The sequence below is a fragment of the Parasteatoda tepidariorum genome, chromosome 9 (assembly GCF_982258835.1).
Source record: "Parasteatoda tepidariorum strain Cologne lab strain chromosome 9, Ptep-v5.0, whole genome shotgun sequence".
NCBI lineage: Eukaryota > Metazoa > Arthropoda > Arachnida > Araneae > Theridiidae > Parasteatoda > Parasteatoda tepidariorum.
The window spans coordinates 20,736,943-20,762,404 of NC_141763.1; the positions used below are offsets into that span (position 1 = coordinate 20,736,943).

The window sequence follows — 25,462 nt, forward strand, 5'->3', positions numbered from 1 at the left end:
GCTATTGGTCAGAAAATTGTGAAGGTTTAACCACCCTGACCCCCGCTACCTCATAGTTATTGCTGGAATTCTTCACTTTTTATTTTAAGTGGTAGTAAACTTTGCACTTGGATTACTTTATTCAAAATTATTTAGATCATCTTCACTTAAAAACATAAATCTGAAAAGCACAAAGGCAAAATTAAAAAATATTTTTGTCTTCAATTATTATTTAATTTTCACTTCAATCATCAATGTGAATTGGGGAAATCCTCAACTTTCTGAAAGAATTTGAGGACTGATTGTTAAAAACTAGGACACTTTGCATGATAAACTATGCAAACCAGGTTTGGACTTAACCTTGATTAAGTTATAGGTCACTGTGATATCAAGAGGAAATATTATGATTTATTATTCTCGTAACTACCCAAAAATTTTATCTACTCTAACTATATAAAACTGAACTTATTGAATTTGATTATTTAATTCTAGGTAAAAGCTAATTTCAGATTCTTTTCAATAAGAGTTTTTTTAGCTTTAACAATGGGAAAAAAATTAAAAACCGGGATCAATTTTGCTACAAATCTGACTATTTCTTAGTTTCAGCTTTAATAGGAAAAAAAAAAATTCAGAGTCGAAAGATACATTAACCATAAGCAATGAAACTATTCTGGTAGGTAAAAATATAATAAATTTTCTAGCTTAATGTTTCTACCACATTTGAAGCTTTGCTTGGTGTTTACAAACCCTGATTAATGCAACACCCACTCCATTGTTTCATTAATGTAGTTTCAAAAGCTAGTCAAACAGGGCTAGTTATTTCTGGCAGAAATAAGCAAACTTAAAAGCAATTTTTTAAAAAATGCAAAAAATATTTTTAAGGCAATTATTTATAATATTAATTTTATTTTAAATTATTTTTTTATGCGTGAAAGAAACTTATATGAAAATGTGTTGGTTTTGTAATAAAATTCATAAAAAACAATGTGTGTATGTATATTGATATTTTGCCCCCCAAACCAATGAATATTTTTCATTTTTGCATTCGCTACATAGAAATGAAAACTGATATCAAGCAAGTGAGCAGTCAGAGATAAATTATTCTAACTTTACTTTATTATTTCTTCCTTACATCTTATTTCTCGTGTAAGGAGGAAAATAAACTGAAATCAATTGATTTGAAATGTAGAGTCAAAAACCAATCGCTCTTATAAACTGTACAGACTGAGCTTGCTTTTAATAAGCCTGACACTAATCCACCACCAAGGAACAAACTAAAATTACAGGCTTTTACGGTGATAAATTGGCGAATAAATTTTAACTGCTCTTGTGACGAATATAAATAGAAAAATCAGATAGATTTAGTTTCTGGATTCTCTTTGTTTTTTAAATTGAGGAATGGAAAAGCTAAAATACTCTTACTTATAGCTTTTTATTTACATTTGACAGTATAATTTATTTAATTGAAAAAAACGTATAATGATATTATTATAGTAAAATGAAGAATAAAAAATTATTAAAAGGGAAGAAAATAAAAAATTATTATAAGGGAATAGTAAGTATATAAGGGAATAGCATATAATATGGGACTGAAAATTCAGTGCATGACTCAGAAGAGTGGAGTGGAGGCCATTAAACACTGACTCTCCCATCAAATATAAATAAGAATTTAGGAACAATTATTTACTATTGATTTTTTTAAAAAAGAGAGAGATTGTTTTTTAATTTTTTCAAGAATATTTCATTTTGAAATGCTCAAAAACCATCTTAATTATAGCAAACAAATCAATTATCAGAGAAGGTGAATTGAAACAAGGGTGAGTTTCTATCTATTTTTAAGTCCATAAGATGGCAGCACAAATAATGTTTATGGCTCAATTCTCTACGCAAGCCATAAGCTAACAATATATGACATATACCTGTCCTTGAAGTTATTAAATAAGAGCTGGCATCATGTAATATGATAATTGTGATTGGCTAGTTCCGATGCTCCCTACTTTTTTCTTTGTTTCGGACCACAAATGTAAAGGCACAGGTTTTGACAAATTTAAACGTCGTGTTTATCCGACAAACCTTTACAAAAGTATGATTTTTTTGGCTTTATCTTTTGAAGCTTCTTATTCTATTAAGGCTTATTTGTTTATGCGTCATTTATTTCCGAATATTTAGTTTATATGATACAATGTGTATTGATAAGTTTATGATATTCTTAAGCCCTGTTACAGAATCACGGCGACATTCTTCCTGACAGAATTTTCCATTAGGAAGTAAAAAAAAAATTGGTTTATTTTTCTTCAGAAATATTCAGAATTTCTTTTTTTCTGAAATTATATTTAAAAGATGCCTTTTTCGCACATCGGACGGGAAAGAAATGTTCGTGATCTTCCATTCTTATTTGAGAACAAATAAGGAATAATGAAATAAAAAAAAATGTTAGTGTGGACATCAAAAGATTTTTATTCGAAGGATCAAAAGGATGTCAAAAGATGTATTTTCCAAAGATTTTTATTCTGAAGAATTATTATATAACAGCGTATATTGTAAAACAAAACTTTGTACATTTGTCATAAGTTTCTTTTCGCGGGAGTCGGATGTTAAAGAAATGCTCTTGATTCTTAGATTCCTATTAAAGAATAAAAAAAAAATTCGATAATATCCCCTCGATAATGACTGGTTTCAGTTAAAATTTCTATTACCAAATATAAGAAGAAAAAAAAAACCGAAATAAGCGAAAGTTGGAAAGATTGTTTCGTTTTAGAAATCATGTTTTTTCATTCATATATATTTATATTTTAAAGTACACCGTATTTAACATTTTAATAAAATTAATCTGAATGAGGATTTTATTATAAATTCAGATTTGTAGAAAAATAATATTCTACTTTGTTTTTTATTTGGTGGAAATACAATCAATCCAATATATTTTCTAAAAATAATTACACACATAAAAATTTTAAATCCTGCATATCCTTGAGTATTCACTTTTTTGCTCACAACTTGCGCCGATTATCTCGTAAATATATGTTTTGTTTTAATTATTTTTATGGTAATTATTGCTCTGAAGTTTTGCTTTGTTTTTTTTTGAAAATTGTGATGTCTTTCATTGCTCAGTTGTTATTACAGTGTGGAAACATACAGATATTATTACGGCACGTGAAATTCAAATTGTGGATATAAGGTATTCTTTGACACGCTTATTTATTGCCTTATTGCCAATATTCTCATTAATTCATGCAGTTTTTCAATTGATCTTTTGATAGTTCATTGGTACGAATTTTCACATTTTTAAAAAAAAACTAATCTTGATGTTTTTTATAAAGTTTAATTATATGCGAAACTTAATTCAATACCTTATCGTTTTTTTGACTCTTTAATGAATTTTTTGACTCCTACTGAATTACACAGTTTTTAAAATTCTGGCAATTTCTCAGTTGATATTATTTCAACACATATAATTTAAATTTCACATTTAAATAAACAATTTTTGACACACTTGCTTTATACCAGTACTATCTTAAATCCACGTGTTTCGATTGTATTTTTGGCAGAAATACGATGGAAAAAATCGATGCAAAAAAAGATTGAAAGTTTTATGTCGATAGTAAAAGATGTATGGTTGATTGGTTTTAGTAAACTCAAATTTTTTTTCATTTGATTCTAGTTTATAATTCTTGAAGATATATTTCAATATTTAGTTAATTTTGCATTAGTAAATCAAGCAAATTTTTTAAAGTATTAGTATACAAAAAACAGTAGTTTCACAAAATACTTTTTCTTTGAATTTTATTTTTGTATCTCATAGGAAACGATAAATCCATATTTTTGTGCTGATTTTTTATATAATTTTTAATTTTCACAAAATAGGTACCTAGACAGACCCTGAATATAGCTTTTTTTTATTTTTTCAGAATTTCTGAGAACATCCACATGAAATGTGCATCTTTAACAAATTAAGTTAAATGCTTTTATATCTTTTAACACACTCACGCCGGGGTGACCCACCAGTGGGTCACGCCAGATTGTCTCATCGGGCGGAGCACCGGAGTAAAAACTGGAAACAAATAAATTTAATTTTTTAGTTTTTTTCCGGGAATAATAAAAATCCATGACTACCAATCGTTTTTAACGGAAGCAATTTTTATATTGAATTTCTTCTTCGCCGTGATAAATTTACTTACAGTGAATTGTTATTGTTGAGAATAGATTAACTCTTCCCGAATACTATCTAATATTGAAATAGTTCTTCTACCAGTATTTTCTCTTTTCCGTCCCGCTTTCAGACGCAACACCGGCGTGAACGTGTTAAATTAGATTTTTATTACACATCCTATTTTATAAGTGTCAGCATCTATCTATGTAATAGTGGCAGTCTTGCGAGCAGGACAAACAGGCACATGATTTTAAAAAGAGCAAATTAATTGTTTTTATTTACTCATCATTATGAGAGAATGACTGTCCAAGTGACACGAAATCACTGTGCTCCTCAACAAAAGTTAGGGAAAATCTTGCAAAATAAATCCGTAAAATGTTATGTATTACAGATTAAGGGAAATCTTAGGTATTATAATTGGTCTGTTAAAATATGTCCCGGGATTCTCACAAGTTAGAAAGAGGGAAAACTTTAGAATGTTCATCATATAATGCATACTTGAACTAAAAATAGATTATAGGACAGGATGTGGATATTAATGTGTGAGAAAGAGCTTTTCGATTTGAATAATAAATTAAGAAAAGGATTTATAGAAAATTAAAAAGATGAAGCTTTATATGTGTGTATATATATGGATTATTTTATGTTATTAAACTATCAATATTGAAAAAATATATTTAACATAACAGAGTGATGACTTTAACAACTACTATATGCATCTAGAAATTATTTTTGTGACTATTTTTTATATTTGAAGCTGCTAAAAGGATTATGATCCCAGTTTGAACTCTGTTCTAAGATTATCATATTAATATTAGCTTTTATCTTATCTTATCAATCTTATTTTTCAAATACTAAAATATTTTAATATTATTTATTTTTCAGTTCATGATGTCTGCTGACGATTCTGTTCAAGAGGTTGGCTCCTCCCAAGAGCTGCCTCTGTCCCAAGAGACTTTTCTATATGGTTGGAACAAGTAAGTTGAAATTTCCTTTTTTTTATATTTTTAAATCCCCTTTTAAGATCACGGTGTTGACATTTGCTCAACAGCATGTCTAAAACTCTGCAGGGTGGGTAGCGTTTTAAAAAGGTACTTACTTTCTTTTTTTAAAGCCCTTAAGAGCAGGAATCTGAGAAACTGTCACACCTGATATTATGGGGTGATAGTGCTCCGGAAAAAATTCGGATTTTTCGCTAATCGCAATCAAAAAGTTTCCAGAAATCGTCAATCACATTTATCAGGGGTCTGTCTAGGTATTTCTGAGAGGTACCTATTTTGTGAAAATTTCGACATAATTTGTGAAAAATTAAAAATTATATTAAAAAATCAACACAAAAATATGGTCAAAATATGGATTTATCGTTTCCTAAGGGATGCAAAAATAAAATTTTAAGAAAAAGTATTTTGTGAAACTACCGTTTTTCCTAAAGTTGAATTTGTGAAACTACCGTTCTTCCTAAAATTGAATTTGTGAAGGTACCGCTAAACGGTAGTAAATTAGGCCTGGACAGACCCCTGTTTATATATAAAAATTCTTGTAAATTTTATATAAAAATATTAGTGCTAGAATTTATACTTGGCATCACTTTTATTTGTAAATATTTTTTCTGGTAGAATAAATGTGATTAGAGATAAAAGAAAACTTGCACATAATTGTTCATTTAAATTATGCTGCATATAATTCATTTAGAATATCATGGTTTGAAAATTTCAATGATTTAAATTTATAAAGATATTAATTTTTTGAATAATTTTACTCAAGAAATTTTCAGGATTTTTGAGTTGGGGCCCCGCAATCACCCACTGTTCATGCCATCTCAGATTTCCTCCAAAAAATTCCTCTGTAAAAAGACAAGATCTAAAATTTTTTGCCCAAAGTTGAGTTGTTCATTTTTTATGGCCCCCCATAAACTCAGTGTTGCAGGAAAATTTCAGCATTTTTGCACTATGTGTGTGGAAATTGCAATGACTCACAGCTCTTAGCGCAAACAAAGTGCCACCAAGTAATTTAAATATCTTAAAAGTAAGAATGTTGGACTTGGTAAAATGGGTGAAAAGGCAAGTTATTATCACAAGGTCACTAAAGGTTGTAAAAAGAAATGTTTTTGGTGTATTTTTTTTACAATTTTTAACAATTAACTATAGCTTGCGCCTTCTAGTTGCCACAAATTAAAGATATACAAAAACACTTTCGAAAATTATTTATATAATTGAGGCATATTTTCGAAAATTATTTATATAATTGAAGCATATTTAATGCATTCTTAATTATATGGAGTTGAAACTTGAAAATTTTCAAATTTTACCAATATTTTAACTGTTATAACTTTTTGTGGCGTAAATATATTTAAATATTTTTTTACCTTTATTTTACTCCATTTTTAGTCAATCTAAAAAAGTAAAACTAATTGAAGCATGTAGCTTTAAAAAAATTAAATTTTTTTTTACTACTCCCTGTTTTGGTAGCTTCTTTCTCGAAGCAACTTATTCGAACACTTTACTATCTATATACAGTTCACCTTGAAAACCGATATTTTTTAGCATTTTATTGTATTTAATCTTGTTGGTTATCCATTTAAAGTAATATTTTATTATCATTGGCGTTTAGAATTTGTATAAAACAGAAATACATAAAGGTAATGCTGTAAAACATTTGTTTTGTAGCTACAAAATGCGTGTGAATTATTTATTTAGTGCAATTATTTTATTACGATTCTCAAGGGTCCCGAAAAATACACAAAATTGAGTTATTGAAAGTAAAAAAAAGATGGTGTGGGAACCGTCAAAAAGAAATGAATGCTTTTGAATTCGTGAAAAATTTTATTGTATTCTTAACGAGTAAAAAAAAAGGTTAAGATATCTGATTATTTTTCATTAAAATAATGCAAGTTTTTCTTCTTTGCTAAATAAAGTAGATTTAGGTTTCAGGTAGCATTAGAGCTTTCAACGAAATGTTAAATTTGTATATTTTTAAATTTTCATTTCATATAGTAGCGTCTTGTTATATTCGAGGATTTTGTCCAATCTGATGAGCATCATTATCAGGGGTCTGTCTAGGTTTTTCTGAGAGGTACCTATTTTGTGAAATTTTAGAATTAATTTGTGAAAAATTTAAAATTATATTAAAAATCAACACAAAAATATGGTAAAAATATGAATTTATCGTTTCTTAAGGGATGCAAAAATAAAATTTTAAGAAAAAGTATTTTGTGAAAGTACCGTTTTTCCTAAAGTTGAATTTGTGAAGGTACCGCTAAACGGTAGTAAATTCGGCCTGGGCAGACCCTTGATTATATGCATTTATTTTTTTAATTTCTAAATTTTTCTTTTGATAAATGCTTAAGAATATTATTTTAAAGTTAAAAAATACCTTTCAAAAAGAAATGAAATAAACAAGTTTCCAAAATTCCTTTAAGAATTTCTTGAAAAATTAAATATTTAATTCAGTGGGAAAAAGCTTTCATCTTAGGATGTATAACTTAATGTGATTTAATAATTTGTATAAAAATTACTATTGTTTATTACGAACATATATGTAAAAAAAATCCTATAAAATATAGAAAAAAATTTCATTGGTGTTATAGGCTTGATTTTTTTCATGTTTTGTTGAATAATTAATTAGTAGCTTTGTGGTATAAAATCGCTGCTCTGTATAGTAACTGTGTTTGCTGTTAGAAAATTTATTTAGAGTTTCGGATGTGTGTATTACGCAATATATCTCTACCATTGGATGCTCCAGCCAGTAAGAATAAACAATCAATATGTGCTTATATATTTATTAACAAAACGTAACAATAAAATTAACAATTAGACTGAAAACGAAAACAACAAAACATGACAAATAAAAAAACAACAGGAGCTTCCAAGAGGTGCTCTCTCCGGCGTAAGTGTATCCAGAACAACTAACAAAAATTATTTTGATTGGCGACAGATTGGCTCCGCCGAAAAGAATTAATTCGTATCATACGTTCATCAAAATTGTTAAGAATACAATATAATATACCATTAAAAAAAAAGTTCGATTAAAGATAATTTTCAATTACAATATTTCAAATTGCAAATAAATTCTATTAAATTTAGAAAATCTTAACCCTAATTAATTTTGAAGCGAATTATTAAATTATTCATTATACTCACACAATTATTCAATATAGACTATAATATTCAAAAAGTTTTGTAACATCAACATTCAAATTTTAGATCTTAATTCAAAAATACAACAAAACAAATCTTAATTTTATGCTCTAATTGTAAACATAAAACTTTTAAAAAAATAAAATTTTTAGGTGAAATTTCCGCACAAATTCTGAATAATATTCTAGAGAACAATATTAAACATTCAAGATAATAAAACCCTTTTTTCATATACAAATGCGAGAATAATAATATATATATATAAGAATAATGAAGTAGTAATCAAATATCTAAATTTCACTGCATATTCAGTTCAGAAATATAACCAGTAAATTTCAATGTAAGTTATCAAGAAAAATATTGTTTAACAAACAACATTTAATACACTAAATCAAGAAATTATTAGTTAAAACATTTGCATTAACTAAATATTATACAATTTAAAAAATGCAATTCTAGATATTTATTTATAAAAATTTTTTTTTTAAAACACATCAATAACATTATGATATGCCAATTAATTATTTCAAATGATATTTTTAATAAATTTGAACTTTAGTTTGCAAATTGTACAGGGCGTTTAATAACTGAAGATTCAGTTTTTACCTTGCAAGCCCTCACCTTGCCATCTCTTCCAGGAAACAATTGAATTATTCTACCTAATTTCTAGGTAAATGATCTTCTTTAATTAAAACAATATCGTTAATCTTAAATGGAGGGATATTACTCTTGCCTTAACTAAATTTGAATTAATATATCTTAAATTTGTAAGATATTCATTTTTCCAACAAGACCAAAAATTTCTCATTAATAGTAAGGTCTAATTAGGTTTTTTCTAGAAGAGAGGTTTGTATCAAGGTGAAGTCTTACCGGGGGTAAAGATGTTATTCTTTTACCTAAAAGAAAGTGAGCCGGTGTTAAGACATTTGGCTCTTCTGCATCACTTCCAACATAAGTTATTGGGCCAGAATTTATCATTGCCTCAATTTCGAAAAGAACAATAAGCAATTGTTTAATAGTCAAGGAGGATTTACCTAGGGATTTCCGAAGAGCAACTTGTACAGATCTAGCCATGCGTTCGTAAAAACCGCCCCACTAGGCATCTGTCTCAACGATGTATTTCCATTTAATACAATTATAGGCACAAAATACTTTTATCTTTCTATCATTCAAAATTGACCTCATCAATTTTATTTCCAATTCAGCACGTTTAAAGGTATGCACATAATCAGAAAACACTATCGATGGTAAACCACATCGAGCAATGAAACGGCCAAAGGCTAAGAGAAAAGTATCTGTTGAAAAATATCCCACTACCTCAAGATGAAACACTTCATGTCACTGCGCATGTAATGAATAGGATGTATTGTTTACTTTCATTGTTTTTAACAAAGAGAGGACCAGAAAAGTCCACTCCAATGACGGAAAACTGAGAAGATTGCTCCACTCGTTCAGCTGGCAGCAGTGCTACAACTTGGTCTCCAGGAGAAGAATTTAATCTTCTACAGATTACACATTTCCTGAGTAGTGATTTTACTGTTTGTCTAGCCTTTAAAATCCAGTATTTTTCTCTCGCTTGCACTAATGTGTTAGAGACACTGGAATGGAAGACTCTTTTATGGGAATCCGAAATTAACAGCTCTGTTAATTTGGATTTAGCTGGAAGTATCACAAGATGTTTTTCATTCATTGATAAATCAGTCTTGCCTAAGCGTCCAGTGACGCATAAGACACCTTCTTGATCAAGAAATGGATTTAAGCAAAGCAGTTTTGAGTCTTTGGAAAGAGGTTTCTTTGCAATCAAGTTATTTTTATCTTCATGGAACGCTTCATTTTGAACAAGTTTTCTCTAAAATAGTTCTGCTCTGTTAAGTTCATCGGAAGTAAGGGGACCCTTTGGTTGAAGATTTGTTTTTAACAGGTGGAGGAAACGGAGTACCCAAGCAGTTACTCTAAATAGTTTTCTTAAACTGCTATATCTATCAGGATCTATTAACTTGGCACACACAATTGTTGAGGAAACCAAAACTTTCGGTCTGTATTCGGATTCCAACTCTTCAATTTCAGACTTTTGAGTACATGACCATGTGTCTTCTGAGTTACTTAACCATTCGGGTCCATGCCACCATTTTCTTGAAGAAATCAGGTCCTTGCAAGAAATTCCCCATGTCAAGAGATCTGCTGTGTTATCCTTGCCAATGCAATGACTCCAAACACTAGGATCTGTGATTGCTTGGATTTCTGTGACCCTATTAGACACAAATTGCTTCCATTTGGACGCTGAGCCAGTGCAGCACAATCGTAGAGTCACACCATAAAGATATTAAATCAAGATTTTTAAATAGTTCCTTGAGATGTTTCACTATTCTTGCAGCTATGATAGCTCCCATTAGCTCCAATCTGGGTAGAGTTAATTTCTTAAGGGTTGTTACTCTGGACTTAGAAATTACAAAACTAGTACTAAAAGTACTTCCAGATGTTTTGTTCCTGAAGTATGCTACAGCTTCAAAGGACTTCAGTGAAGCATCGGAAAACATGTGTAGTTGCATGTCTTTTTCTACTAAATTTAATTCGGGAAAATAATATCGAGGAATATTCAAGTTCTTAAGTTCATTAATTTCATTGCACTATATAATCCATTGGTCTTTTAATTCACCACTAAACTCATCGTCCCAATCAATTCCAAGTTGCCATAATTCTTGTAAAATGCATTTAACACGAATCAAAATGGGGGAAATAAATCCAGATGAATAAAATATTTTGGAGGCAATATGAAGAACATTCCGTTTAGTGCATTTATTTGCATATAAATTTGATAATGAATACCTTAAATCAAGTTCAAGAATATCATTTTCATTATTCCATTTAAATCCTAAACTTTTAAATGAGAATCAGGATCTTCATTAATTCCTATTTTGGAATTAGTGTTTCCATAAATTTTTAAGTTCTTTCAAGTTTGTGTCAAATTTTTTCATTGTCATATTTGCATCCTTTAAAATAGAAACAGCATCTGTTGATAACTGAAAGGCTTCTTCTACAGAAGAACTTCCATAAAAGAGGTCATCAACATAGAGGAAATTATTCAGCATTTCATATGCAAAAGGATGCGCATTTTTATAAGCTTTAATATGAGTTTTGATAGTTGCTGCCAAAACAAAAGGCGAATAAGTGACTCCAAAACAGTGTCTATTAAAATGAAACATTGTAGGGAGTTGAGATTTATCGCAATCCTTATAATAGACAAAACATAAATAATTTCTATCAAATTCCGAAACTTGTATTTGTAAAAATAACGCTCGAGCAATATCTCCGCAAAATCTGATTTTATGTTCCCGAAATTTTAAAATTATTTCTACAAGATTAGCAGTTAAATTATCGCCGGAAATAAGACATTAGTTAAAACTTAAATTATTTCCGTGTTTACTACTGGCATCATGAACTATTCTTGTTTTTGTACTGGAAGAATTTTCTTTAAAAACATCCCTATGCCACATTGTATAGCCCACAAAACAATTAGAATTACAAATTTGATAATCCCTTCTTTTAATTGTTCTTTCATAACATCATTATATCTTTCCAATAAAGATTCCTCAGTGTTAAACCTCCTTTCTAGTAAACAAAATCTTTTTTCAGTGATCTCAAAATTATTGCATAAATTTTCACCAGCAGTCTCAGATTTCCACAAATGCAGTGCCTCATATCTTCCAATTTCAAACTGCAACTTGTTTTCAAAATTAATAAGATGATTGGAGTTCATTTTTAATTCAATATTCCATACACATGACAAATCATTTGCAGCTGAATCAGCTAAAGTGCTACTAATGTTTAAACAGGAAGCCACACCCTTAAAAAGACCATCTGACACCTGTCCTACTAAAGAATCTCCAAACAACATCAGCTGAAGGAATAATTTATTGCCTATTTTCAATAACTCACCCTTTAAAGTGGAATATGAGAAATCAGCACCTAACAATATTTGAATGGGTTTCTTATCATCCCATGAATCAGCAATTTTAAATCCTAGAGAAAGTAAAGTTTCTATTAATTGGGGATCAAATTCTAAATTTCCTCAGTAACTAAGGCTTCAATGTTTATACTCGTGTAGGGGGAGACCTTCTGTGTAATGTGATATTAACACATTCCTTATTCCTTTTCCAAAGGATTTCCATTTGAAAATATGTAAACAAAAAGTTTTTCCTTTCTTAAACTTTTTCATGTTTAATGCTTTAGCCAAATCCTTTGGAGCAGAATCATGAAGTAAGTATTAGAGCTGTTAATTATAGCAGTTTGCAATAAAGTACTATTAATTAAATATTGATGAGGTGAGGTTTAAAAACAGAAGACATTACCACTTGATTTTCTTGAATTTGAATAGTTTCGGTGTTATTTGGAGGAGAAGTTTGTAATAAATTGTTATTTTTTAACTTTGGGCAAAACAATAAATTATGTTGAAAACTTTGACTTATTTCACAACGTTTGATTTCAACTTTACACTGATTTTGCAAATGGTTTTTATAAAAACATTTGTAACAGCGTCCTTCCTTTTTTAATTTAAAACGATTCTGTTCATCAGTAAAGGTTTTTGCATTTTAACCCTGTATGAATTACAAAAAATGCAAGAATTTTTAACAATTGTATTTAAAGTGGCTGATGTAGGAATATTTTTGTTTTTAGTATATCTAATTTCGTTTTTTGATCTAGCTGGTTTGTGAGTTTTAATAGAAATCGCAGAAACTGCATTAGCTGCTTCTCGAAATTCAATTTCAAATTTTCTGAATATCATTAATTCACTGATATCGCCCGATTTATTATGATCTCTTTTTCCATGATATTTTATTAAGTTATGAGGCAATTGTTTTAATAAAATCGGAATTAATAAATAACGAAATTTATCTGATGCATAGGTTGTAAATTTCTTGTACTGATTTCACTTTCATCATACAAATGCCTGTGAATATTTGAAGAATATTTAACTGGTTCGATTTCCAAGAGTTTGTTTACAAAATTAATTAAATCTACTGAATTTTCCATATCTATCTTTTAGTCAGGTTAAACACGATTTATAATTTTTTTCTGTTAAAGCAAAACCTGCTACTTAATGATTCATTAAAATCTATAGCGCTACTGAAACTATTACAAAATTCTAAAAATGTAGTTGAATCACCATTAGAAGTTGGAATGTTAAGTTTAGGCAAATTTGTAGGAATCGGAATATTTTTCCTATCATTAACATTTGGAACCATAACATTATTAGTGGAAACTGATTCTTTTATTTTGAACTTTGTTAACAACATTTTAATTTTCATTTTGGAGTCACCTATGTTTTCATCATATTCCATAGAGTTTTTAATTATGATTAGTTCCTCATTAAGGGATTTTAGCTCAGTTCGTTTTTCTTCGAGATCAAGTAAATATTCTGATAATTGTTTCTGATGAATTTCATCTTCGAAATTGAGATTCTGTACAGATGTGTCAATTTTCGTAATTGACTTAGCACAATTAGATCTACCAAGCTTTCGTTTTGCTTTAAGTTTATGAATAGTTTCCAATTTCGACACATTGTAATTAAATATTAGTACAGTACCTGTTAAGTTAAAGCTTTCTGTTTCAAGTATTCCAAAATTTCAAGTAATCCTTTCTTGAATCCATTCAGCTAAACCTTTGCAATTACGATGGACACGTTTGGCCAATCAAAAGACTGTATTTTTACATATCGTAAAATGCGATTTGTTTACAAAAATACAGGCTTCTGATTGGCCTAATTGAGCCACCATAAGTGCGAAAATTTAGCTAAATTTCGCCATAATGTCAGCAAGGATATGGGTTTTTCGCATCTAGGTGACAAAATCAACAATCAGAAAATTACATTCGGCATGATGGACATAGAATTGTCAGAAAATCAATAAAATGGACCGGACGATATTTCGACTGACCATTGGGGGGGGGGGGCTTTATAGCTGTTTTAGGTTCTAGTTAATTTTCTTGTTATATATATATATATATATAATGAGGTGAAAATTTAAATACCTCTATAAAGTTTAGTTCTTCATTACTAAAGTAGTAAGGCAGAGGGGCCCCCCAAGGAAGTTTTTGCCCTGGGCCCCAATTAGGCTAAGTCGGGCCCTGTTACGACTATCTGACCTTTTTTAAATAAAGTGATTTCTCTGAAAACTTTGTTCATTTTTTACTCATTAACAAAATCATTACTCTTGATGTCAAAGCTAGAATGATTGTTCATAAATGAATTTTTCAAATTTTGTTTTAATATGTTTCCTTAATTTCTTATTATAATATTTTTTAGCATACCCGCTGTTCTCAGAGATATGCTTTGTAGTGAAAACGTAAGTATTATAAAATATTTCTGAAGTATTTTTTTTCTTCTTTCACATAATTGGTTCTGTTAGTGTAGATGATTTCTGCTATAAAAATATGTTGATTTTTTTTTGCAAAATTTATTATTAATTTATAGAATTGATAAATCTCATTTCATCACACATGCAATAAATGCTTTTATTGAATCAATAAAAATATCTCCTATTTTTTAAACACAGTAGTTGTCTAAATTATTTAGTGTACTTGATTGTGTATTTATTCAAATATGCTAAAGTTATAATTAATAATGTAGACATTTTTTTAAAACTTTTAGTTTAATATTTCGTTACACCCTGAAGAAACGAACTTAGTGCAAGGTCCCATGATGGTAAGATTTTAATTAAATATTAAAGAAATGTGTAGACAATTCTTTGTTCATACTATGAAAAAATTTAAAGTTTTGTACCAGAATGGAATGGAAGAAAATGCCCTTGAAAAAATAGGTCTTTTCTAACCCAGGTAGAAGAATTAGAAGAAACTCATTTTAAAAAAGAAATATGCAGTATTAAATAAAAATTTTAAACAGTTAATTATCACAATCTTGTTATTTTTTTTAATTAGTGAGAATAAGATTAAGAATTAAGGAATTGTTTAAGAAATTAAGACAACTGTCATTTACAAGACATTGTCAAACATTAGAAAAATCAAGAGAATATCAATAATAATAATTGAATTTCAAAAGATATTGGTATTTCAAAAAAAGATAGAAATTCAGAGCGATAATTGCCAAAACAGTTGTAAAAATCGGCACGAGTTATGAGTGATGATAAAGTGAGTTTCAAATGTGGGATTTTGAATTTTCATGTGCGTGATATATTAAAAATATTGGACTGATTTTATTTTAACCAAATTGAAAAAGAATAGTAATCAATGTACTGTATTGATTAATCTGCTTGCTACAAATCTGAATTTAGAACCAAATCTCCAGTCAGTCATATTTTATTAAAATATAAGATATGTTTTTTTTTCTTTTTTTTCCAATGAGAACAAACTGTCTTTTTAATTTTTGTGAATTCGTTTATTATTGTTATTTTTTAATATTTATTTGAAATTCTAGCTGAAGCCTGTCATTATTTAATTTTTTTTAAATTCACAAATGAGAATAGAAAAATCACAAGCTCTTCTATTCCCTTCGATGCTTGAAAAAGGAATCTTTCGAATATAATCCGGCAGAAAAAAAGCAGCCCAGTTAAAAATTTATGTAAGAAAGAAAACCAAAATATTATTTCGCAAGGGAAATATTTTTCTGCTAGAACCCTGTAATGTTCTGAAACAATATCGCCGTCTCCTTCTGAATCTATCATAGGGTATCACACACATACGTACACCAGTGTTTCTGTGCGAGTATGCGCTTGTTTTTTTGTATAAACTTACTGTTTAGTAAAAAAATACTGATTACTTTGACTAAATCATTTTTCTACTGATGATTAAAATTCTTTGATATATTTGCTTTAGTGTTTTTATTTATTTATTATTATTTTTTTTTTGTAATCTTTCTAATTGCCTCCCTTCAACATTGTCTGAATGAAATTGAACTGTAGTTTTAATTTTGAAATTAAAATGTAGGCATGCTTTTTTTTCTTATTTTTAAAAAAATTTTTTTTCTCTATTCTATAGCAACTGATAGTTTAGATGTGCTCATTAACCTATTTTAATTTTATTAAATTTGGAGAAAGAAAATGTGTTAAAAAAATAATATGAAGTATCGATAAGATATTAAATTATAAAGATTCTTTTTATTAATTCTTTGTTATATTTATTATATTATATTCATATGCTAAAATTTGATAATGGTTATTTTGGCTATTAATAACTTTTTTCTCTTTTTCAAAAGCAAAATAATGCCAGCCTTCCATTGTCAACAATTCCTGCCTCTTCACTTGTGCCACAGTCATCCTTGCCCTCGACGTAAGTTATCCTTAAATTTACTGTGTAAAGGTCACCAAAATTTCCTCTTGTTAAAGATCCAGTTTCGTTTTTTATCGGTATGCAATGTTTATTTTTATTTTAAGGAAAGCATAATTACAAACATACTGAAATTATGTTATAATTATTAATAAAAATTACTATATTAATAGATCTAGAAATAGGTTGTTCTGAAGGAGTTTCCAACCAAAGGCCTTGACCTACCCTGGGGTGTCTTGACAAATACGATTAAGAATGGCCTTGGCTGCCTCAACAGCTGACTAACCCGAGCACATCCTATTCATGGCAACTCACTTCCAATTTCTAATCTTAAGGGTTTTCAAATCAATTTCGATGTTGAGCTGTCTAGTAGGGGGTCTGCCTCTGGGATGTGACCCCTCGGGGTTCTTAAAGGTGACTATTCTCATGGCGCTATTTTCAGGGCTTCTGCATAGGTGGCCCAGCCATCTCAGCCTACTACTGCGGATTATTTGTGAAAATTGGGACTGGTTGTGGAGTCGGTAGAGCTCGATGTTTAATCAGGTTCGTCAGCATCCCCTTTCTTGAATTGGACCAAAAATGGCTCTGAGGATCTTCTAGTGTCCGCTGTATATCTGAATTTAGGGTCCAAGTTTCACTTCCATAAAGTAGCACAGAAAGGATGCGTGTCTTATAGAGTTTTAACTTTGTTTTTTGGCTGAGAAGATTCGATCTTAGCTGTCTCCTCAGTCCAAAGAAATACTTGTTAGCCATTTGGACTCTACTGTTGATTTCTGCTCTAAGAATGTTTTGATCGTTAACAGCAGTGCCAAGGTATTTGAATTCGTTGACCCTTTCAAAGTTATAACCATTAATGCATAAAGAGGCACTGTAATTTTCAGTTGGACGGAAATTCCATGAATTTTGTCGTGTCTTCATAAATAGCAAGGCCCATATTTGTGGCAGCAGCTTTGAGAGCTCGAAAAACCTCTGGCACCCCTTTCTGACCTTCCAATTATATAGATGTCATCAGCTTAGGCCAAAACGTGATCCAGAGAGTGCCTCTTCAGTTCAGTTTACTATCTTGGATACATTCCTCCAAGGCAAGCACCCTGATGCAAGCCTCTTTCAGTTACAAAGGGTTTTTAATTTTAATCCTGCATCTTACATTATTGCGTGTAGCGCTGGTTAACAAGCTATGCAGGTATACGGAACTCATTCATTGCCTCAAGCAGCTTATTGAACGGAGCCGGTATATGCGCGTTCTTGAGGTTTCTGAACTTCTTTCTGATTGCTCTTATAAATTATCAAGTAATTGTTGATCTCTTTTTTTTCATGTTCTTCTAAAACTAATATTTTATTCAAAATTTTATTTTTGCTATAGGGAGGATTTGCCTGGTTTCTTCAATTTTACAGTTACTGTGCCAGTCAATGAAGCTGTTGCATCTAAAAACTCAACATTCGTAGTAAGCTAATTTAAATTTATCATGTTATTATATTGCTGCTTTTTGTTTTAAACTGTTAATGAAATAAGATTGTTGTGTCAATTTTAAATTGTAATAAGTCTTTCCAGTGGTTCACAACTGAACTGGTGCTGAAATTTCTAGACATTTCTTTCCATCTTTTGTGTTTTCTTTCACTTCTTTTTGTTTCTATCTCTCTTTTTTTTTTAAATCTGAACTTTGTATTTTGAACTGAATAATAGGGAGTTAAAAAAAGTTAAGAACAAAAACTATTTCTTTTTTTTTTTACTTGAGATATTCTCTCCTTCCGATTCTGCTATTTCTTATTTTGGCAGCAATTTTCCACATTTAATTTCTAAACTAAGGAATGTTTTTCAATATTCTTATTTGTAGTTTAGAATACATTTTATTTTTCTTCTGACATACTGATAAAGCTCTATTTTATATCAGCATTTTTAATTTAAAACAGCATTTTTCCAGTGCATATCAAAAACCTTCATTTTTGTTGTTAAAAAAAATTAAAAAAAAGAAAAATATCAGTGGGAAAAAAAAATTATCAATGTTTTGAATTTCAAATTTTTTAATTTTTTTTCTAATTTTTTAGTTAGTTAAGTTTATTGATCTTTTTTATTTTTTTTTTGTTCTACTATTCTAATTTATTACCTTTTTTGTAAATATCGATTCCATTTTGAGTATTTCAGAAAGTCAAAATTTTAATGTAGTTCAGAAGTTATAAAACCTATTTTAAATATCAAACTGTTAATGAATTTATTTTTTCTTCAGTTGTACCAAAGGTGCAAATTTCATGCCAATTTGTCTTTGGGAAAATTTGTAAGGTTACAAGCCGAATTTAAGGTCACTAAAAATTTTAAGGCCGATTTTAGTTCAGTGTTTTCACTGAAATATGTATCTTCGTGGTTCACTGCTTGCATTAACACAGCTTAATGCTAAGTGGAAAAATTTTCTTATCGCATATATTATGGACACTTACGATCAATTTTTTAAAAAAAAAAGTCTTAAAGCATTCAGAATCCTTAAAAACTCATAAGAAAACATTTTATTACTTTCCTAGAGTGCTAATTATTAAGTTATTTTTGAGCAAAATACTCTTACTTTCATTTTCACCTTAACCGGGGAGTTGTGTGATTATTCACGAACTGATGTCGCATGTGTCCATCTGCTGTGTCCAACCACTATTTCATTCCAATAAGTTCTTGCTTTTGTTTGAATTTTTGTAATTAAATCCAATTATTTTAGATGGTCAATAACTATTTGTATAATAAATTGTGTCCTGTTGTAGCTTAATGAAAATGTGGGCACCCACTAAAACATTGTTAAAAGTTGACGAAATTTTCTAGTTTCAAATATTTGAGATTTTTTCGTTCAGTAAAAAATGTGTTTGAATGAGTTATGTATCTCTGATATTACTTATTTATATATTATGTTATAAATACAAAAAATTTGTTCCGTCATTTTTTAAACCATATTAATCTTGATTTTAATGTATGTTTCAAATTCATTTTTGTTAAGTGAAAGAAATGTTGAATAATTTTTTCAGAATTTTTCAGATTTTTAAATGTAGGAAAGTTTAAGTTATTGATATTTTTTATTTATTTATTCTAGTGTGAATTCAAAGCAGTAGCCTTTTAAAATTCATTCTTGCAACAAAAAAAAAGTGCTATAAGAAGAAAAAATTAATATATTCCAGTAGATTTTAATAACTTAATTTCAATTGCGTTAATCTATGTTATAAGAGCATTTGAAATCAAGCATATGCATTTATTTAGTTCTACATTACAGAAACTGGAATCAACTTTATAAATTCATTTAAAAATGTTTCGTCCTAACCAAAGTTCCTATTTACTCAAAGCTATTTTTTAATTATTAAATAAAATAAAAAAATGTGCATTGGAATTTTGTACAAGTTTATTTTTTAATTTTTATTCTTTAGCTCTAGTGAAACAAAAACGTCTGGCTTAATATTATCTGCTGAAATTATGTGGATAAGTTAAATGACAATTGGTGAAATTTTAAGTATAAGTAAATTATGGCAATGATGATGGATATATATTTCAATGGACTAGAAACTTGAAAGGATTGATTCGTTATCGACAATATCGAATGCTTAACCCAGTGTTTTCATCATAGAAAAAAATGGGTGAGAATTTCTCACCCTTTCTCAAAAACAGGGTGAGATTTCAAAAAGTTAAGTGAGATTTCAAGAAAGTAACAAAACACAAAAACTCTTGAAAAAATTTTTTTCTTTAATTATAATGCATTTCTAACGTCTTCTATTTTTTAAAGCATTGAATATTTTTGGTGCATCATCATAGAAGATTTTGCCTTTACAAGGTATTTGTCCATCTTACATTAGCATATAAAAAATTTGAACGTCTTACATGAAGAAACCTTACCTATGGTGAACACGTGGTTGCTGAGAAATGTGTTCTGAAAGGGGTTCCGTGGTTGTGTTCTGTTGTTCGAAATGGTTCTGAACAATACTGGTAAATAGGGAAGCTAGATCACGGGGCAGATGTTGAAAATAATGAAAGACCTAGGAAGAAAAGTGAAACAGATTTTATTCTAAATGAAGCTTTTTAAAAAATGCGTGAAATTCGCGAATTTTGAACTTTATTTATAGAATGCATGAATTTCTCGTGGTAATAATTTTTAAATGCGAGAAAAGAAAAAAATATGCGAGATTCTCGTGCTTTAGTGAAAACACTGCTTAACCCGAGATTCAACTATTTCAATTAAAAATGTAAATTTATTAATTTTGTTATTTTAGAATTCTTCAATGAAGCTCAACCTGTATTTTATGCTTTTTACTTTTTTGTAACTTCTTTTTTAATTTCAGTATTCCTCCATGCTGAAAAGATTGTATGTGAGACTGGATTCTCCTTGCCCCTTTAATTTTTCTGTCAATCAACACATAGGGGCATTAGTTCAGCCATCTTTTGTCAGAGCCACCTTATTTTATTGTTCTCCAGAAAACATTAACTATGCAGTTAAAAGGTGCTGCAATCATAGGCGACCAGATTCCGAAAAAGGTACTTTTTATAATTATTTTAAGTTTATTTATATATTTTATTGCAGAATATTTTGCATTTTTTTAATTTTTTCAATGAAATTAAATGATGCCTCAGTTGATTTTATTTTTCCTGAAAGTCGGACATATCATCAACTTTGTCATGATTTTTTTTAAAAAAAACTCAATTTATTTTAAATCATCTGTAACTAGTTTCATTCAGTTTCATTTCAAAGAAAGCTCAAAATGATTAGGGGGCCCCTTGTTGCAGAATTGCAGCGACACGTCATCATTCTCTCGCAGAACGTTTATGAGTTCTTGCAGAAATTTTTTTTTTTTTTAAAAAAAAAGAAGAAACGAAATTACTTTTCTTTTCTATAGAAATTTTGACTTAATATTTGAATTATGCATTTAGATAATCATTTAGATTTACGCCAATTGCATCGTAAATAAATGTAATGTTTCAACTGTAATTTCGGAAGTTATTGATATCGATTTTCACATGGATTTTAAATATCCCGATGTGTTTCAAACAATATGGAAAATTTAAATATTTGAATTGAAGGCAATAATTCTATAAAATTTTTGGCAGTTATTTTTATTGATTTCTCCATAGTTTTCAAATCCGATATTTTTTATATGATATTATTTATTACAACAACCTAATCTCGAGAAAAAACACGCAATTGAGGAGTTCGATTGGCATGATTTCATCACCGATCTTTTTTTCGGCAATTGCTGCTAAGTATTTCATGATTTTTAATTATTTTTTTTTACTGTGATGATTATTTACAAAATGGGAAGAAGGAAATAAATTTTGCTCCCACAGTAAAATGAGAGAATATCACCCGTAATATTAGGATAAAAAATTTTTTCATGTTCAAAGAAAAATTTGCATATGTATATCTATTTTTGTAGACACAGCATTTGTGTTATTTTAAATTAGTTACATTTCTTTTTGTTATTATTAAAAATATCTTGCAGAAAGGTATTAGTGCTAGAGAGTTTTGTCGCGGATAGCTCAAAAAAATTCTGCCACATGGGTCGGGTTTTCCGCACATTTTATTTTATATCATAAGACAGCTTTTGAAAATTACAAAAACTACTCAAAAAATTGCTTATATCTTTTTAAATTTTTTAGATATTCTAATCAAAAATGTTTCATTAGTCGCCATATACAATTCACTATAAAACAATATAAAAACTTTTTTTAATTTTTCTGCTTATGCGCAGTATAAAAGAATTACCTTAAATATTTTTTGTATATTGTACCTGTGTTCATGATTTTTTTTTAAAACTTGAAGTCAATAATTTTGTAATTAATTTTAAATTGCTCCAAAAATTTTGTTTAATTCCATTTAATATTTATAAAGTTATAGCAAAAAAGTAAGCCAAAAAAAAAAAAAAAACTTTATAAAATTGTCCATATCAAATTTTCTAAGTTTATGAAATTTAATACAGTTATCAAAAACAACAACTAAAGTATTTGATACAAGTTACAAGCATATTGCTTGATTTTCTGGCATAGTGTTCAAAAATGCTTGTGTGACACCCCTTTTTATGCCAGTTTCATTATTATTATATCTATTAGATCAAGGAGTGTTATAGAATTGGTTTAAAGGTTATGCCTTTTTTCTTTCTTCTTTTTTTGGACTGCTGCTGACAAATGGTGGTGTTAAATTTTAGAAATCTAACTGTTAAAAATGCAATATTAAATTTACCTAAAACTTGGAGACCTTCCAAGTTTGAGATTTTCTAAACTTCGAAGAAAATATTTGTACACAATATTATAAATTGCAATGAAATTTTCCAGAGAAGGAATTATTTAGGAAAGTGCTATGTTAACTGTCTATTTTTTCTTAATTTTTCAGTGTTATTTTGTTGTTTCATTCTATTATTATTTTCTTCTCTTTAATCTTGATTTTATATAATATTTTTTTGGACTGTCAATTTACATATATTGTGAAGAAAAAAAATGTACTTAATAAACATTTAAATAACTTAAATGATTTCTTTTCTGTGTTATTTTGTTGTTTCATTCTGTTATTTTTTCTTCTCTTTAATCATGATTTTATATAATAGTTTCTTGAACTGTCAATTTACATATATTGTAAAAAAAAAATGTACTAAATAAGCATATAAATAACTTAAATGATTTCTTTTCGTGTAATATATTTTCACATGCTGCTTATTTTTACTTTTTCATGATTTGAGTTGATAGGTATTTTCAGACTTATTTTTCTTTTCCTACTCTAATGCCAGACTTTGCATGTGACATATATATGTTCCATATGTAACTATAATGTATTCTCGGGATTCAAAATTATCAAGTTATTTTATGAATAAATTTAGAGGCACACCATTGCATTATCGCTATTTTTCTTTATTTTCACATTAAATAATTGTTATGCGACCATTAACGAGCACCCTAATTGGTTGACATTCCTTATTTTAGAATATGGTTTAGAAAACAAGTTTAGAGTTATTTTTTTTAAAGATTTATGTCTTGTATTTATTGATTTGGTTCTAATATAAAATTGTTATTTTAATTATGATAACTGTTGTTTTTAGGAGACTTGCTATGTGAGCATATTCTGAGGTCTGAAGGTCAGGGGGCAAAATATTTTAAGGATTCGGTGACAGGACGATGTAGCGTGTTGGTGCCTTTGGAAAAGCCTCCAAGTAAATCTCTCTCTTTATATATATATTAATCACACATTTATAGATGTATATACTAGAGAATGTATATACTATATATATATACTAGTGGGCTGCTCAATCTTATATGGTTTGCTTCGCTTGCTACTAACTTAGGTACATTGCAAATGCCCAAATTGCATTGCTATTAGAAATGTGCTATAGTATAAAATCTTAAGATAAAATTTCTAAAACTGATATCTCTTTAAAAGGGTTAAAATTTTGGCTATAATTAAGTCTATTAAAAATTGAAATAAGCGAATTGCAATGGAAAAACCTGCATAAACAAAACATTATGTTTTTAAAAAATAATAACCATGAATGATTCACAACTTTGTTAAAAACTTAAGTATAAGTCTTAGAATAAATTCGTGATATAAATCAAAAACCGTCAAATAAATTTGTAATATATAAACTCGTGGAGAAAAAAAAAAAAGCGCTTTCGGCAAAATATTAAAATCGAGATCTATTGACAAAGACTACTCACTTCTGCCTAGCTTAATAGTATGAGATTGATTATTTGAGTTCCCTCTGGTTATTTCAGTTTCCATTTTTAAAAGCGCTATATGTTGAGCCACATCAGCTAGATTTGGCATGTTACATTTTTAGCGGCAATCATTGGTCGATTTTCTAGCGTTGCCATTTAGGGAGTTGTAATGAAACTTTTTTTGTCGCCGTGTAAGAGAAATATATATAGATAGAGACACACACACACACACATTGATTTTAATTATTTGTATCAGCTTTAGAATTGCCTTTTTTAATTAAATTAATTTTTTGCAATACCTAAATGCAGGGTTAAAAGAAAACTTTTTTTTTCAAAAACTATTTTTCCTGTTTTTTGGTTTAAACTAGGCTTTTTTCTGTTTCATTTGGAAAAAAAAAGGTTAAATAATAATTTACATTCTAAATTAAAAGTATTTTAAGTTATTATGAGGTATAATCATGAAAAATGTTTCATTTTTAATTAATCATATAAGTATCAATAACTATTTAAAAAATATCCACTTTTCTATAAACATGCTAACTTAATAGAAAGATGAAAGATTTTGAATATTCTTATACATTACTTTACATTTTAACTTAACATGCAAATAAAATTTAATTATAAAATGGTATATTAGTAATGTGTGAAGGAATCTCGTACTTAAGCATTATTTAATGTCACTAATTTGTTTGTATACAATGTACAACATTAATATTAAATATACTTAATAAAATGTTCCTTTTTTTTTCTTTCCCCCAATTGAATTAATAAAATTTTTAAGAGCGTAAAAAATGTCAGGTATTTTTCAGTTCAAACATATTTGAAAGTAATGGAAAAATTAAAAAGGCTGGAAACATCAAATATGTCACATACATATGTGTATATAAAATAGTAAAGGTATGCGTTACTACCTATTAATGATTTAATGATAAATAATGAATAAAATACTTATCGACATTTTTTTGACAGAATGAAGCTGAAAATCAATATGCTTATAATGCAGTATTAAATAAAATAATATACATTGATTAAATTTTAAATGAAATTTGAATATTTTTCAATATTTTTGATATATTATTTTTTATATAAGCATTGTATTTTGAAAATGTTAGAATCTTTGTAAACACTCTTCATACATAGCATTATTCTATATTTGCATTTTTTTATTAATGAAAAAAAAATTATTTATGAATTTTAAAAATTGAGTATGGAAATGATGATGGTCTGTAGTATTTGAAGAATTTTTAGAAACATAATGACTTTAAA

The 25,462-nt window shown here is 28.5% G+C and overlaps 1 protein-coding gene across 4 annotated transcripts in view; it reads left to right on the plus strand.

Moving 5' to 3' along the window:
• Positions 1 to 1,923: 1,923 nt before the first annotated feature.
• Positions 1,924 to 25,462, plus strand: part of LOC107437100 (cellular tumor antigen p53) — a 39,599-nt gene continuing 16,060 nt past the window's right edge. The window contains exons 1-8 of one of the 4 annotated variants that reach the window (XM_071186104.2): positions 1,924 to 2,062; positions 5,015 to 5,106; positions 14,567 to 14,606; positions 14,912 to 14,965; positions 16,472 to 16,545; positions 17,906 to 17,987; positions 20,842 to 21,034; positions 23,584 to 23,694. In XM_071186104.2, coding sequence (XP_071042205.2) covers positions 5,018 to 5,106; positions 14,567 to 14,606; positions 14,912 to 14,965; positions 16,472 to 16,545; positions 17,906 to 17,987; positions 20,842 to 21,034; positions 23,584 to 23,694 — 643 coding nt within the window. In that variant the 5' untranslated portion in view covers positions 1,924 to 2,062; positions 5,015 to 5,017. Of the gene's footprint in view, positions 2,247 to 3,102; positions 3,158 to 5,014; positions 5,107 to 14,566; positions 14,607 to 14,911; positions 14,966 to 16,471; positions 16,546 to 17,905; positions 17,988 to 20,841; positions 21,035 to 23,583; positions 23,695 to 25,462 lie in introns of those variants that run through there. The other 3 variants (XM_016048996.4, XM_071186105.2, XM_071186106.2) reach the window with 3 other exon arrangements.